Raw genomic sequence first — 17,474 nt, 5'->3', positions numbered from 1 at the left:
AAACAGTGAAACAATACATGAGCGTGGCATTACCACTGCTGAATATACTCGCGTCAGCTGTATTAGTGAGAGTGTCGGCAGTGCTCAGTGTTACTGTATACAGTGTGTCCAGACTTGGCCCTGTCAGTGTCCATTACCTAATTTTCCTTCATTTACACACCGTGTGGATGAAAGTATGTGAGGCTAATGGTGACACAGATGGCAACTTGACATTAAGAAGTGACTTGATGAAGTGACTATGATGTACTTCCTCCAGAAGCACAGTCTGCAATGCGTAATGGAGCATGCTGGGATTATTAAACAGTGCGATCTTTAAAGTAGCTATAATAAAATAAATATGTCTTATGTTAACAATGGATCACATGGCTATGAGAAAGAGATCAACTATCCCAACAGTTCCCATTTATTTCTTTATCTCATAGTTTGGTCTACCAGAACATTACTGCTGTAGCGCCAAACACCCACTGTGCTAACGTCCAACACTAAGCAGCAGACAGACAAAGTTAGAATCCAACTCAACAACATAATGGGGCATTTAGGGTCAGAGTTTTCCATTGGGAGAGACAAAAAACAGCAAATACCAGAGTGACGTCAGGTTCCCAAAAGAAACACAAATAAATGCTAATGTGGTTCTTTATCTGCTGCTTGTGTATATAGGCAACTGTTTGCTAACAAGCTCACAAGTGGTTTTATGAGGTGTTTACATGCTATTGTTCTACTTATAGCTTAGCTGTATTTTGTGATAGTTGTATTTGTGCTTTAACAAAACATCTGAGGAACAAACCTTTTATGGCTACATTGTCATTGTATACATGATCTTACAAAGAGACAAAATGACTTAAAAAAAAAAAAAAAGTATTATTCCTTCATGGTGGTAACAGCAGCAGTCGTAGCCCACTGAACAATAACATCACAGTGTGTGACAGCTTGCAGGTATGCCAACAGGTACACAGCTGAGCACACTGCCCTAACATTGTATCACTGCCACAGTTGTGATTACAGATTTTAACCCACTGCTACTCTCTTACACAAATATCTTGGTCTATACTTAGTCTTGACGTATCCGGGCCTACCTCACACAGAGCCATATGTTTCCCTTGGCCACCACCGTCGGCCCATTCACACATTTAGATCTGCAGAACAGTGAGTGTGCAACCTGCTGATCCTCTTGCGCTGGAAACCCTGAGACAGACAGTAAAGCAACCAGCCTTACAGCAATACAAGATTCCTATTGTAGCTTCAACATTAAGTTGACTTTCTGTTGACCTGAAAATGATCCTGATCATTTTCATTTGGTTTTGCAAAAACATATAAGCCCTGAACTATCTCTGCCGTCTGATAACATTTTGATCTCATGCAGTCTTTCATGGGCATTTGAATGCCGGACAAACACAACAGGATTTCACTTTCACCATCCTCCAGTGACATTCCTCCAGACCATTCAGAAACTTCCCTGTGATGTCAGATAAACTGGCTCAGTAAATAAACAGGCTGACAGACACTAGATTACTCTGCACGCAAGATAACAAGCGTGAATGTTGTTTTGCAGCGTGGCTGGAGTACGTTCCTCCATCAAGCTGTTTCCTTTAGATATTATAAGAGATGATGTTTGGGGCCTGAGGCTGTATTGACTGACAACACAAATGCACACACACGCACACACGTACACACAATGACACACACTTTTCTCTGGTCTGTTTTGAGAGTCAGAGCTCTCGACACAAACCACACGTTCACTCACGGCTGTGTTTTTCCTTGGTCTAATAGGAGTCCCTACTGTACTGAGCCAGCATAGAGAAAGAAAATATCCATATTAGGAAAAGAGCAGACGCCCTTATATGGGGATGCTTCCTCTGTAGTAACAGGCCAGTCTGCTGGCTTCTCCTTCACATTCCTTCTGCTCCAGGTTTCTCTGGGAGTTTTTCATTTCCGATTCGCTGGCTGGAGAAGGAGCAGGGCCGCCTTTCATAAGAGTCTGGCCTGGTGTGTGATCCCCCTTTTTAAAAAAAAATACACAAACCTCCGTCTAGCCTCTTTCCTGCAATCCTCTACTCTGGGGTTTGATGTAGTAAAATAAGCCTGGCCAGGGACGGGGCACACCTGGCCTTTCAAGTCGGTCACAGACTAAACCTCATTAGGCAGGTGAGAAGCCAGAGAACATGTAGCCTTTGTTCCCGTAATACCTGTCCCACATGCCTATGGGCCGGGCTGCACTTTCACTCTAGCCGACTCAGGATTTTTAATCATCATTTGTCCTCACTAAGACCCAGCGGAGTCAAAACGTCATGTCAAATGTGAAATCAAATCCCCAGCCTTTGTTTTCAGCAGAATCCCTGAAAAAAAGGAATGAATGGAGTAAGAAAAGGCTGCCTAATGCTCGAATCAACAAACATCCATTTGAGATCAGGAAATGCTATTAACTGAGAACATTAGTCTTTATCCTCCAAATACCTGTCCTGCATACCTTGGCAGGGCTGCACATCCAGCTCAGGTAACTCAGGAAACGGACCATCAGGATCATCTTGTAGTTTTCAGAGGCAGGAATGCATTTACTATTAGCCTAGTCATTTGTCAAATCTATTAGGTTGACTATTAACCTGACTGGACTGAGAATCTGAGGAAGGAAATCTGAATGACGAGGGCTTCAGCTGTTTACAGTCTAGCAGCTTGTGTTATTGTCATAACAATTAGGCTGGGACCATGATGGAAAGTAATCAAGTACTGTAAACTGTTAGAGGCCCGAAGATTATATTTCACCAGTGGCCCAGAAAGCAGAAAAAAAAGAAAATAATATAAATTAGTGCAGCAGAACTTAGTTTTTTTTTTTTTTTCATAATCATAGTCTTTACAAACCCTCACATTAATCTTGCTACTCTATAACTCAACGCCTTCTTCAAGAACCACAGGAATGAACTATATAACTGTATAGAAAGTTGTTTAAACTCCACCTCAAACTGTATAAATCCTGCTTATGCGTATTAACAATTTAATATATTTTCTAAAAGTCACTCAGAGGCCAATTCTGCTGAGTGAGCACTTTCATCATTGATGCTCCAAATTATTTACATGTATTATTATTTTATTATTTACATTTATGGTGCATTTTATTTACAATCATCATATGTGCATCCTTTAAAATGATAGTCAGAGGTTTCCTATCTGTGCTCAAAAATCTTAATTCATTCATTCATTCATTCATTCATGCTCATGCATCCATGTGTTTAAATGAGTAATCCGTGAAGCTGCAGCTCAGCCACTGATGTCACTGGACAAAAATGTCCCTGCAGTGTCACAGAGCGTCCACACAACAGAAGACAAGAGGACAAAGTCAAACAGCAGTAGCTGGAACAAGCATCTCAATAGAGAACCAGCTCAAGCTAATAACACTGATGAATTTCCTTCCCACAACCGCTTGCTGTTAATTTACTAAAGTACATGCTGTCTGTGGAGCTTTGAAGCCAAAGCTGAGGAATGCTGTTGTGGGCTTAAAGTCTTAACCATACATTACACATCAATCGCTTTATTAACCAGTTGCATGTTGATGCATCTTTATGAGTTTCTACCTGTTGTTTTTCACTGGTCTTCTTTCATGTAAAGCTCTTTGTGCTTTCATTCTTGAACTGTGCTTAAGTTCATTTTTTTTTCTGTTCTTTTTTTAAAATTAATATTTATAGGCACCGGCTGTCTGTTTGTGAAGTCAGTCTTCAGGAATTCCCAGTGTGGGGTCTCAGGTCTCTAACCAGACTTAACCTCCCATTCCAGATGAAAGCTGCTCTGAGAGAGACAGTGTTGTTTGGCCGAGCAGCAGAGCCTTGCCTTCAGACAGCAGGAATGTGGGATGTCTGGAGTGGGGGTCAGGAAGCGAGGAAAGAATGCCAAGTATGTCCATGTTTGTCCAGGGCTGGCTCTCCATTCAGCCCCCAGTGACGTGCTGCGAGGGCCAGCGAGTATAAAGGGAGCTCCCCTCTCCAGTCAGAACTCAGATCAACTCCTCTACCGAAGCTAAACTCTAGCTTTCACCAAGAAAGAAAAGAACGAGAGACTGTGACTGGAGCAGCAGAGAAACGCTACGAGACAAAACGAGATCGACTTGATCAGAAGAAGGTTTCTCAAGCTCAAACTCTAAGACTAAAGGAAGACTTTCTCAACAAGACTTAAGGAAAAACTAGAATCTATTTCTACAAGGAAGAAAAGATGTCTGCTGGAATGAAGAAAATGATTTTGCTGCCTTTCCTGAGCATCATGCTCTCATACATGGTAAGTTGAGAAAAACAACTGAGAATGACTTTATACTGCTGTTATTTGTCGCTGTAGGCTTTGACTAAATAGGCATTTCTTTGAGAATTTACTCCAACGTAAGCTCTAACCTTTAAGAGACAGCCTGTCCTCACTGTGCTGGATGTGTAGCTGTAGCTGTGATGCAACATGTGGAGATGATACTCACCCGATGATATCTACCTCAGGCTGCAGGTCAGGAGTGCAGCGGCCAGTGTTCGTGCCCCTCCGCTCCCCCTCAGTGTGCCCCGGGAGTGAGCCTGGTGCTGGACGGCTGCGGCTGCTGCAGGGTGTGCTCCAAACAGATGGGGGAGCTGTGCACCGAGAAGGACGTCTGTGACCCACACAAAGGCCTCTACTGTGACTTCGGTGCCCCCATCAACAGACGCATAGGAGTCTGCACAGGTGAGCCACTGAGAAAAACACACTGCTGCACTTCGTAACATGTCCTGCTGAGTATGTGAACCGAGTGATGACCTTTCTCGTTCCCCTCCACGCAGCTCGAGAGGGAGCTACCTGTGTGTTCGGAGGAATGGTGTACAAGAGCGGAGAGACTTTCCAAAGCAGCTGCAAGTACCAGTGTACCTGTCTGGACGGAGCTGTGGGCTGCGTCCCTCTCTGCTCCATGGACATCCGGCTGCCCAGCCCCGACTGCCCCATGCCCAGGCGGGTGAAGGTGCCAGGGAAGTGCTGCGAGGAGTGGGAGTGTGACTCTCCCTACAGACACAGCTTCATGGGCTCCGTTTTGCCTGGTAAGTTCAACTGCTTTTGTGCATCACAAACAGTTTTTTGTTGGTTCTTTATTGCTCAAACAGGTTGTCATCAGGATGGTTGTTCTAATCTAGTGTTTCCTCTTGTGTTTCCAGCTTACAGAGAGGAGGAGACCTACGGCCCAGACCCCTCCATGATGAGGGAGAACTGCCTGGTTCAGACTACTGAATGGAGCGCCTGCTCCAAGACCTGTGGCCTCGGCATCTCCACCAGGGTCACCAACGACAACCGCGAATGCCGCCTTGAGAAACAGACCAGGCTGTGTATGGTGCGACCCTGCGAGTCACAGCTGGAGCAGAGCATTAGGGTGAGTACTTGTTCAACTGCACTGCTCTCATAACCTCTACAGATAATATACAAGCTCTTCAACTGCTGAAGAATATCTGCTGAACTTGTTTTTTTTTTCTTTCCTTCCTTTCCCTCCTGCAGAAAGGGAAGAAATGCATCCGTACTCCCAGACTCTCCAAGCCCATGAAGTTTGAGATCTCTGGCTGCACCACCACCAAGTCCTACAGGCCCAAGTTCTGTGGCGTCTGCCTGGACGGCCGCTGCTGCACCCCCCACAGGACCACCACCCTGCCCATGGAGTTCAAATGCCCCGACGGACAGGTCATGAAGAAGCACATGATGTTCATCAAGTCCTGCGCCTGCCACCACAACTGCCCGGGGGAGAACGACATCTTCGAGTCCATGTATTACAAGAAGATGATGGGGGACATGGCATGAGCCACTGAAGGACGACCAGAGTTTATGACTTGAAAAAAAAAAAAAAAAAACAGAACTCCATCTCATTTTGCAGCTCAGTATATATGTTTTTTTTTTCACGTTTTATTCTGTCATTTTCTCATTGTAAAAGTAGTCCAGACACTTGTCTAAGTGTCTGTGTGTTTTTATGGCTGTTGCACATCAGCCACATAGACTCAGACAGAGGGTTGCATAGCAGCTCCAAGAGATTCCTGCACTATAACTTCTATGTTTGACAAACCTGCTGTCAGGTTTTTGCCCATTCCCCTTGAAATCTTTTTTTCAAACCCGTCCATTTTTTTTTTTTTTTGGTATGCATTTTTATACCTTATCTAAACCTTGACCTCCTCTAAAAACAAATGAGGTGTGTATTACATCCCTCCGTCCCCCCGGGCCCAGACCAGACCTGCAAACTCTAAGCAGCTGTAGAGGGAGCACGCAGACCACAGCAGGCCAGTGTTCCCCCTGTCCAAACAGGTCTGAATGTGTCCTTGTGTGTATGTGAGTGTGCATGTGAGTGTGTGTTTGTTAGTGCAGGCCTGAATGTCAGCCTTGTCTGTATCTACGCTGTTCACTCTAGAGGAAAGGTCAGAGTTTCCACCCAGCATGTGGATGAGAGAGAAAGCAGCGTGCTGAGTTCAGGGTCGGATATAACCAGTGGGCTTCACCACGGCACTGAGGAAAAGAAGAAGACAGACAAGCTGACTTTTACTGATTCAGGTCAGAAGGAAGAAACCAAGTGTCTATAGAAACAAAGAGTCTATTTTGTACAAAAATAGAAGAGAAGACTGGAAGAATTGTAATTTCATTCCTTTTTTATTGTTGATGTGTAAATTATGTATATATTTGTACAGTTTAAGTTAATTTAAAAGCCAAATTTGTTCTGTGCTTCGAAATGTATCGATAGTGTATTTTTTGTCAACAGTATTTTTTACTATTTTATTGAGAAGTGTGACAAAAATGTTACATGTTTTACTTTGTAGCTGGAAATAAAATGTTATATTTTTTATACAAACACATGTTCTGTCTTTGATTCTGATGCAAATATTAACTGATGCAGATTGACTTACCTTAAAAACTGTTCCACACACACTGACCGACAGTTCGAAAATGTTCTACACTTAACAACATAGTTAGCTGCACAACCTAATCTTTTATATCCAGCGTTTCAGTCAGTAATAATTAGCCTAATAATTATTTCTCTACACAAACATCACCTTTTATTCACAGTGTCAGGTTTATAGCTGAGGAGAACCACATAAAGACAAATGGTTACTCACAACAATCAAACCTTTTAAAATAAGTTATCCTGTAATATTCACTGACTCATCCACAACAGAGCATGTTTATGGTTTTAGTCTCACCACAGGAGGAACATATGAATTTCTCATAATTCATGTGATGCTGTCTCATAGAGTACATTCCTTGGTTTTCCTTCTTTTTTATGATGCTCAAAGGTCAGATGTGCAAGTATACATACCGCAAGCAGCTACAGCTGTTTGCCAAACTACTTTTGCCTCCTATTAATTTGTTCGCTGACTAAGAGTTTTAAATGCACTAGTAGTGCTTTCTGCATCAGGCACGATGGAAAAAAACAAACTTTTATACCAAAGAACAAAAAGTCCTGATGAGGCTGTGGTGGTTTCAAATCTCCCTCTCCAGCTGGACTGACAGGAGAGGAGAGGCTGAGGCGGAGTAATGTCGCCACCTGGTGCCTTTTTACAGTGCTGTCCCTGGCAGCATCAGCATCCTCCTCTCACTGGAGTGTAGAGTGGTGTAATAGTCAGCTGAGGCAGAAAGTCAGACTGTTCAGTCTGTTATCGATTTTTTTCTTCCTCCTCCTTACCAACCATTTTCATGATGTCATCAATTTGTTTCTAATGAATGTGCCACTAAAAATTTCAAATACCTTTTTTTTAACCGTGTTAAAACATCATGCAGTTAAAAACTTCGTGAGATTTTTTATTTCTCACAGTACCTCATAGTCATAGTTCTCATAGTATTTGCATGTTTACAGTTGCCTGAACATTCACAGACTTTACCGGTTTCAGTTTTCAGTGCGTCAGCAGGAGCCATATTGTTGTATTTCTCAGTAGAACTTTTCTGAAATGTTCAGTTTCTCCTCTGCCCACATGGTGTTTGTTTCCTCATTGATTTTATTTTTACCTCTGCTGGAGAGCTCTTAACATATCGCTGTGTGGCAGAGACAGTTAACCCTGCGCAGTCCGACTCAAACCTTCACTGGCTGTACTGTACTCTAATAATTACAACCACAGAACGACGCCGAGGGTTAAAACGTTGTTGTCTTGGAATTGAGTAACAGCAGAAACAGATTGTGTGTCAGGTGATGATTCATGTTCTCAGCTTCTTCGCCCACAGACACAAACAAGTTCCAGCTGAAACTACAGTACAGATGAATGTCTCTGTACAGTGAGAGTCGGGCTCACTGTGGACTGTGAGAGTTAAATACAGTATAGTTTTTATAAACATATTAAATAGCATTGAATAAACCTTCATTCTGGTAATTTCCTTTGTTTTGTTTTGTTTTTTACCAATTTTCTCTTATATCAAATGAGATGTGATAAAAAAAAAAAAAACATTTGAACCAGTTGATCAATCTTCTAAGAAACCAATACAGCTGAAGATTTATTAGTTTATTACATTAATTTTATCATGAAACTATTTATTGGATTTTAGGGGCATTAAATGAAGTTACCAAACAGAGATTTCCAGATTAAATTTATTTCTTTTCTTACATAAATTTCATACAGTGTCGGATTACAATCCAGCCATTTATCTGCTAAAAATGTTCACTTATTGCCTTGGCTTAAATACAGTCAACTGTATCTATAATCATAAGTAAGCATGTATTCTTCTTCCTTAGTAAGTAAGTAAGCATTTCAGAAAGACCTTTGTACATGTGTACATGCCGTTACTGTACAACCTCGCCTTGTTGGTGTGTGTATACCTGGATCTGCCTCAACCTCTCACATGAATCGATGCGCAGTGTTAACATAATCTGAAAAGCATGAGACACCTTTGCAGACAGAGAGAGATGATTGTCAGAGAAAATGAAGGAAAACAAGTCGTCACCCTTCACTGACAGAGAGATTCTTTCCTTTGGGAGCGTTGCTGAATTTGCTGGATAATATATGCACATGGTTGATTTGGTGCGTGTGTATGTTTTAGTATGCATGTCTAGTTGCAATGTGCATCTACTACTTGCTAATAATCTATGTGAGGGACAGTGTCACAAGGGAGGCTGCAGCAGTGTGGCACGAGTGGACATCCTCAAGAAAAATAGCAAAAGATAAAAACTTGTCACATATTCACACACTCTATCTGTGGGAACTAGGCAGCTGGGGAAGTGGAGGAGGAGTAGGAGTAGGAGGAGGAGGAGGAGGAAGAGGGAGGATGAGCCATGTCAACTTTGTAGCAGTCTCTCTCTCTCTCAGCCTCGCCGCAGCTCATGGAGTTTCTGGGCAACATTTTCCAGCTCGGACTCGATGGCTGCCAGGCTTTCAATCTCTGGCTCCTGCAGAGACAATTGGAGGAAAAAGATACTTGGAGCACAAACAATCATGTACAATATGTGATATACAGCATGAGGTAGCCTATGTGCATTCACAGCAGCTCGAAAAATATCAGAACAGAACCAACGTCCATGTGTTTGTATTTGGCTTCAAGGGCTCGTCTCCCAACCTCATTGTTACAACATCAAGGCTTTGATGGTGTAAATAACAAGGCAGCAGCTCTGCCAGTTTTTATCCTCAGCTTCATTTTACAATACAAAATCCTCACTGTGTTTTGGCCTTTAGCTAATAAAACTGTTTTCTCAGCACCATGGTGAGATAAAGTTAGCCTTGTTCTGTAGGAAATAAGGCGATGTATTAAATCATTTTTTAAGGAAATAGCTTCATGTTGCAAAATGTATTATCCTATTACTTTGGCTTTCTTCTAATGAAGTAGATGAGAACATTCTGACTGGATGGTCAATATGAAGCTACAGTATAGAACCAGCAGACAATTAGTTTATCTTAGCTTAGCTTAGGTTATTTTAGTAGAAACAGCTAGCCAGCTCCTTTATAGCTCACTAACTGACACCTTTGTTAAATGTAAATAAAGTCCTCTAATTGTTTGTAGTTTAGGCCTACAGACTCAGTGATGGTCTTCAAGCAAGAACAAGCTTTGTGGATACTGGTTTGCAATATTTTTGTTAGCTTTGGGTGGAGTCTGGCTGGTTGTGTGTGTCCCTGTGTGTCCAATTAGTTGCTGGCCACAGGGTTAGAGAACCATAGCCACAACTTCTTATAAGTCTTCTTTTATTTTTTTCTTAGATAGTTTTATTTTACCTAGGGCCAAGAACATTGAAATCTGGAGTTTTAAACCCAAAACCCAAACCCAAAGAATGAAACCAATGACAAATCAACCAGTTGCCAGTGCTTACTGTGATTGGTCTCAATCTTGTCATGTAACTTTAAGAAAGAATAAATCAAACCCCATTTTCCAAACTAATGACCTAAGCCTTCAGTCCGTATCATCTGACAGAGCCCTGCTCTCTTGTTGGAGGATGAAGGAGACTGAAGCTCACCTCTGCCTTTCTGCTGGCGCTCCCCTCCTCCTCCGACACCCTCCTCTCCTCTGGTGGCCTCCTGGCAATCATCTGCAGCTCCTTCTCCTCTGGGCTCCTCTGAGGGTCTCTCTTCTTCTCATCCTCTGTGACCTCCTTTGAATGATGCGCTCCCTCCTCCTGCTGACTGTCGGCCTCTTTTCCATCTGCTGTTCTCTTCTGTTCCAGGCCTTTACCCCTCTTGGTCCATCGCTTCTGGCTCTCCCTGCCTCCTCTCTTCACCTTCCCCTCCTCAGGACTCCTGTCTTCCTCATCCTCCTCCTCCCCCTCTCCTACATCAAACTTCTTCTCTTTTGATTTGTTTCTGGGTGCATCTCTCTTTTCATCAGACATGGCACCTGGAAATATTAAGAGTAAAAAAATAAAATAAAATCAGTCTATTTTCTTACCGAAACACTTCCAGCTGACCAGAGACTCTCCCCAGTCAGCAGGAATCCACTTCTTTTAATGAAACGGTTCCTGCCAGCTGGCAGCTCCCTCCACAGTACTGCTCACTGTGCTTTATGGGAATTAACAGCAGGCAGGAGCAGCAGATGACTTGGCTGACTATTAGGTGTGTGTATTTTATTGTACTTTGCCATTTTAGCTCAGAAAAAATTTCTTCTCTGTTAATCCACTGAAAGGTTTGGAGATAGACGCAGATCAAACCTGTCTATGATTCTGATCAGAGGACGGTTGTGGAACAGTTTCCAGCTGTGACCAGTGAACAGCGGCTCATTGAGATTCCAGGACACGGAGATATTTAATCACTTGTGTTAGTGTGCTGTCAATATGCCAGCCACTCTGGCGTCGGTCCTGTGTGTGTGTGAGGGGGGGGGGGGGGGAGTGGAGGGGTGGGGAGGCTGAAATTCATCATGTAGATGGAAGCACTTCCATCAATCAGCAGCCCTTTGGAGGCGGGCGGTTCACTTCACTCTGCCTGTCTTAAGATGCATCTCTCTGCCTCTGGTCAACATCACTCAGTCTTTTCATTTGTTTTAATGTCATTTATCCCTAGAGGAAAAATAAATCAGACTTGACTGGACTTAAAATATCAGGCTCTAAATCTGAATATGTTTCCCGTTGTCTTTTTAGGTTTGTACCTATTTCTGTATTTAGTGGTTTTAAATTCAAAGAAATAGTTCAGTGAGAAATAAAAGAGAGAAATATGTACTCACCTTTCTTTTCCTTGGTCATGCTTTCCTCCTCTGAATTTGCTTTCTTTTCCACATATTCTTCCTCTTCTTCCTCCTCCTCCCTCTTTTCAGTCTTTCCCTCACTCCACCTGTCCACAGACTCAGAGATGTGACTTGGACTCTCCTCGTCTTCCCTCTTCACCTCACCCTCTTCACTGATGTCACCGTCCTCCTGAGATCCTCCATCTCTCCGGGTCTCATCTTTTTCTCCCTCTCCGGCCCCATTTCCTGTCCTCCTTGTCTGCAGGAGGATGGATCTTTCACCAGGGCCTCCTAAAGCCTCCAACATGGATCGATCTAAAAATGGGGAGCAGTAGAAATTTAATTCACTGGAAGAGATTGATTTTCCAACGTTGTTAAAGGAAGGTGCTTCCACCAGAGTACTACAGGTCCTTACAAGGGTCATTCACACTCTGATTTGTGTGTTTTTGTCCGTAGGGGTTGGGTCAGTATGTCAGATTTTTGTTAGTTCATTTGTTAATTTAACTGCTTCTCAATGCACAAGTTTACCACTGCTATTGTAATTTGAATACAGCTATTTGGACAAAAAAGGAATCTGCTGACATTATAGGGGGTTCTGGGAAATTGTTATGGCCTTTCTAATTACATTTGAGCCTTTATTTTGTATTTAAAACCTTACTTTTAAATACTTAAAAAAAAACTCAAACAAAACCCAGATTAATCTATAACGGTTGATTGAATCCCCCATTTATATTAGTGGGTAAAGGTAGTAACTTAAGTTAGGAGTAGTTTCACTAACCCTACCATGGTGGAGACAGCTCTAAAACAATTTAAACAGCTGCTAATGCTAACACTGGCTAAGGAGCTAAATCAAAAATAGCTCCTTTAATAATGTGCCTTTAAAACAACCTGTTGTCAAATGTAATGATGAATTACTTTTATTACGCTACCTAATTCATGCTTATGTCTATATATAGCCTTACTAAATACTGTACAATGTCATTGTAATATAAAGACATTTGTACGCCTCAGGGAACATGCAGCAGTTCAGAGGAGAAATGCACCTTGGCTAACAGAACTGTTTTATCGTTACTGTTCTTGTTTCTCGTCCACTGTGCTTCACTGATTCTTCCAGACAGCCAGGTGTGCCGTGCCGTCAGGTGGACGGAGCTCAGTGTGTATGACCTGGTTGTGTCCACGGGAAGCATCAGCAGAGTTTACATTCACCTCAGCACTTCTCCTCTTTTTGTCAGCTCTGCTTCGCTGACAACAGAAAACTGGGAATAATGAAAGTAATTCATCATCTTGACAGTGGGTGCATTTAAAGACGTTGATTATGTATTCCTCTAAATGGAACCAGCTGAGATGGCGTGATGATCTGAAATAACGGTGCGGCACCGTGCGGCTGGCTGGCTCTACTCACCAGCCATGTTGTCTGCAGTCTGAGGGGTTTGTGTCAGTGTGTCAGGTGCAGCAGCGTCCCTCTGCAGCTGAGCTCTCTCTTGGCCACCTAAGATTATAAAATCTGTTAGTTAAGCCTTCTGCTTGTGCCACCTGTCCTGTCTCCATGTAGATGTAAACAATCAGCAGCGTGCGATCAGTGACTCACCTTGAAGAGCGATCTCCTGCAGCTCCTTCAGAAAGTTATGATGACGGAGGATCGTAACAAGCCTGTCATCTGCACACACACAAACACAAACATTAAAACACATGCATGCAATCCCTCCCTCAGACAAAACACAGTAAAAAAAAGAATCTGCAGAGAGGGGGTAAAACACAGGTATGTGTCGTTCCCCTTCACTTTTTCACAAGACTCAGCACTTTGCTTCAACGGTTCGTCAGAGTTAATTGCCCTGAAATTTACTGCTTTCAAAGCAAGAGCACAATTAATCACTTGGCCGACGGAGACTCCCTCAGTGAATTACAGCAGCAAAAAGGACTGGACTTTCTGCTGACCCACAAACGGCGCCGTGTGCTGTACGCAGCAAAGAGACAACTGCTGTACTGTTACTGCTCTGATGCCCATCTGTGATCTCTCCCTCCTGTCCTCACATCTCCCCCTCTGTTAACTCCCCCTCCTCTCCTCTCCCTCCATCCCTCCGCTGGTGTACAGTTTCCCTCCCTCTCAGTCACAAATGCTCCTATTGATTTTCTACAACAAGGACGGCATCAAGGTAATACCCTGGCTATGTAACTGAATAGTTTTTACTGAGTGCTGGTGACCCCGCTGTATATAACTCTCTGCAGCACACACTGCATCAATCCATTAACCTCCTGATGTGGCCATCGTGCGCCGGCCGTGCAAAAGGAGAGCGCACGCTCTGTCTTTAGAAACACTTAACCTTCCTCTTGTGTTAGGGTCGCCACTGACCCGTTTTTAGGTTTTTAATGCATAAAAGTACCACATAAATTAGTTTATTGCAACAAGGCTTTTTGACTTTGTCAGGAACCTCTATTTAAACAAAACAAAAACTTTTTTTAAAATGCTCTGGTTAAAATTATGACATTTGTGTTGTCAGGGTCGTTTACAACCCGGTTATAATGATAATGAGAGTTACAGCTGAAATCATAAGTGCAAAAAATGGATAAGGAAGCCTAACAACGTAACCAAGAGATGAGAATGGGATGATAAATAATTGTTTTTACTGTGTTTTACAGCTGATTTAAGACTCGGATCAAAACTGACCCTAACACAAGAGATGGTACTGTAGCAGAAAGCTAATAAGAAGAAGGATAAATTAGTCAAGTCAAAAAAGGCCCAGGGGCCCACGCCAAAAATGCTAAAACCAACCTTTTCATGGATAAGGAAGCCTAACAATGTAACCAAGAGAGGAAAAACAAATTGGATGAAAAAAAATGTTTTTAGTGTATTTTACAGCTGATTTAAGACTTGGGTCAAAACCATAGACTGTATATAAAAGATACAAAACCGACCCTAACACAAGAGATGGTATGCTCACATGTCAGTGCAGGTAGACTGCTGTGAACCAGGAGAGCTCTGTTCGCCTCTGAGGTTTTTATTTCTGCTAACACAAGATGAAGGTTAAGGAGGTTTCTGTCAACAGAGACTCAGCTGTGAGTAAACAAGCTGCCAAACTCTTATTAGAAGGAGCCTGGTGCTGATAATGATGGAGATCATCATAATGAGGATGAATATATACATGGATGTATGAAGAGAGCACAGCCTCATCAAAATCCTTGCGCAAAGGTTGCAGACTTCACATTTAAAGGAGACATATTCTGCCCCCTTTTTCCACAAATTAAAATAGTTCCTAGGTGTCTTAAGGCATGTCTGTGACATGCGTTGGTGAAAATACCCCAAGGATCAAACATCACAGCTCTTTTCATCCTCTCAAAATAAGCCCTGTTCACAACGGCTGGTTTCAGTGCCTGTCCCTTTAAATGCAAATGAACCACTTCTTGCCCTGCCCCACCCCTTTATGCAAATTCTAACCACTGCCGACTGAGGGAGCAGCTCATAAAATTACATGGTTTCAACCTAGGGAGCCTGCACATTACAGATTTTTTTTGTCAATTCTCACATACACCTAAATATATGTTGAAGAGCCTTCAAAAAGTGATATTTCCATAATATGTCCCCTTTAAGAATTACATCATTGTTTGACTGAGGCTGACACACACACAAATACAAAATGAACACCTCAAATGGGATGTGCAGAGAAGTGTCACAGCAGAAAATGTCAATGTCAGTGCTCCTGCTGATGGGATTCACATGCTGCACAGAGGAGCAGAGTCAACGCAGGACCCGTCACATTGTTCTATTTTGAACTGAATACATTTTAAATGCTCACACTGGGTAATACAGTCCTGTATGTGTGTCAGTGAGATATCAGCTGATAAGAGCTGCGGCTCAGATAAGTGACACTGTTGTGGATGAGTCACATGAGTTACGGCTTCAGCATCATCTCCGCTTCATGACTGTTTCATAAACACTGAACGTCTCAACAGTCATTAGTCACTGAGTTATTAGCTCAAAGATACGGAGACATTTGGTTTTGTAAGAATTTCCCAGCTCTCCTGTTTCCTATAACACAAACACACACATCTGGGCATGTGGCTTTATTGTGTTTCGCTGCTGCACCTGCACAGTGTGTGTGTTCAGAGGATGAAGTGAAGGCACTTAGTTGCTCACCTGTCTTCAGTATGACCAGACAGTCCTGACTGATGGGCACAGGGTGGGGCCTTGATAGCACGTCTGCCAACGCCTCCACAATACATTTCATCACCTGTGGACACATACACAAAAACAGGGTTTGACCCACTGCAGTGCCAGAGACTGATCTCTCCCTGGTTAGGGCATAAATTATGAAAGTATCACAGAGTTTAGTTGTTCAGCTTTGGGGAGTCTCTGCAGGCTCTGGGACATCTATTCCCTCGGCTTCTCTTTGAACACAGTTCTTGTGTTAACTCAGCCACTAATTGAAAGACATTAATAAAAAAAAAACTCTTAGATGATACATCAAAAATCATTTCAACTCCCATTGTGCTTTCAGTATCGAGCCAATCCCCGCTCCCCTGACCATCTCCACTCATTTTCATTTTCATTTCCACTGTCTCTGTGTCTGGCTAATCTTTGGATGTCACACAGTCACGTCTCAGTACTCCTCGTCCACATCCCCCCTTCCCATCCTCACATCTCCAAACCCAGAAAGACTACCCCCTCTCTCTTCCTCCTTCTAAAGATGTGAAATGGATCTAGTGATACCAGATCATGAAGGTCAAGGCTCTCAATTGCTCTCACAATGGTATGTATTGATTTTTAACAAGGTTAAAGTGAGGTATAGCTCCAGGGGAGATGCTCCTTGAATGGGTTGAAATGCTTGTATCAAGTATTTTGCTTCACCTCCCTGTGTGAGACAGAGCAGCAGAGGGGGAGCTGCTCTCCTGTGATGAGCCAGTGTTTAGTGTGTCTCATCACTCTGAATGCTCCTCTGGTAAAGATCCAACTACAGCAGGTGACTGTGTGCTGCTAATTCCACCACACAACTAACAGCATTAGTACAAAGACACATGATGACACTCAAAGGAATAATAAAAGCTGTTACCTTTACGTCTTCATTCTCCAGCTGACCTGAAGTCACTGGCAATGACAGAACTGAAAGAGAAGCAGAGCATGCATCAGTCATCTGTCATTAACTGCTCTTTATTTCCTACAGTCCCTGAAGCCCTCATGCTGTCCTCAGTGTTAGTGACTGAGTGAGCATCAGGGACTAAAGGAGCAGGTGGATTCTCTCTCTGTCCTTGGTGCTGAAGTCGGACTCCACATCTGCTGCAGCTTCACACACACACACTCCACGGTCACAGCCGTGAACTTCACTAATGGCTTCTCTTACCGCAGCTGGACAGCGCTGTTAGGACCAACAGTCCTCCCCCGATCATTTTTGGAGACGAGGCGCGTTGAAGCTCTCCAGGAATAGGGAAAAATAGCCAAGCTTTATTTCAGAAGGATGGACTGGGTTGTTCTCCTCCGGGTGGATCACGGGCGCATTCTGAACAAAACTCTGCCGCCTTTCGGTATTTCTGGAGAGCCTGATCTCCAGCAGCGTCGGTGGCGCCTCCGTCCTCTCTCCGGTCTCTCCACCGACACCTCGCCGCAACAGCGACGCTTTTATAGGAAGATGTGGGGGAGAGGAAGTGACATCATCCTGGAGCAAATGATTACTACTGCACCTGATCATAAAGCTCAGTGGTTGTCAGGCGTGTACAGGTTCAGGGGAGACCACATGGGGAGGGAAGTGCCTGTGCGCCGGAGAGAAAAAGCCCAGTTGAAGCATTTGATTTATGTCATTATTTTATTATAAATGTAAAGAGGTGTTGTCCTGAGTTTGGCTGGATCCAGATTCTAAAACTAAAAATCATGAAACTGCAGCAAATGTCTTCACAAACTGAATCCAACA

The 17,474-nt window shown here is 43.1% G+C and overlaps 2 protein-coding genes across 3 annotated transcripts; one reads left to right on the top strand and one right to left on the bottom strand.

The window, feature by feature from the left end:
* The first annotated feature begins 3,986 nt into the window (after positions 1 to 3,986).
* ccn2a (cellular communication network factor 2a) lies at positions 3,987 to 6,754 on the top strand. Of its 2 annotated transcripts, XM_084001133.1 has the most exons (5): positions 3,987 to 4,257; positions 4,464 to 4,680; positions 4,776 to 5,027; positions 5,142 to 5,353; positions 5,476 to 6,754. In XM_084001133.1, exons 1-5 carry the CDS (start codon positions 4,195 to 4,197, stop codon positions 5,770 to 5,772), a joined length of 1,041 nt encoding a protein of 346 aa, XP_083857259.1. In that variant the 5' UTR covers positions 3,987 to 4,194; the 3' UTR covers positions 5,773 to 6,754. The 2 variants fall into 2 exon arrangements, with proteins under 2 accessions (XP_083857259.1, XP_083857258.1); XM_084001132.1 differs by having other exon boundaries at positions 4,776 to 5,353.
* Positions 6,755 to 9,241: 2,487 nt separating this feature from the next.
* On the bottom strand, positions 9,242 to 17,149 carry LOC311007304 (uncharacterized protein; the record flags this gene model as incomplete). Its single annotated transcript, XM_084000431.1, has 8 exons — positions 16,911 to 17,149; positions 16,623 to 16,672; positions 15,710 to 15,803; positions 13,166 to 13,234; positions 12,980 to 13,066; positions 11,578 to 11,892; positions 10,382 to 10,758; positions 9,242 to 9,325 (listed from the first exon to the last, which is right to left on the bottom strand). Exons 1-8 carry the CDS (start codon positions 16,954 to 16,956, stop codon positions 9,242 to 9,244), a joined length of 1,122 nt encoding a protein of 373 aa, XP_083856557.1. The 5' UTR covers positions 16,957 to 17,149.
* Positions 17,150 to 17,474: the final 325 nt, after the last annotated feature.

This window comes from Trachurus trachurus, assembly GCF_905171665.1.
Source record: "Trachurus trachurus genome assembly, chromosome: 24".
Taxonomy (NCBI): Eukaryota; Metazoa; Chordata; class Actinopteri; order Carangiformes; family Carangidae; genus Trachurus; species Trachurus trachurus.
The sequence above is the reverse complement of the archived record's forward strand: the minus strand, read 5'-3'. Positions and strand labels throughout refer to the sequence as shown.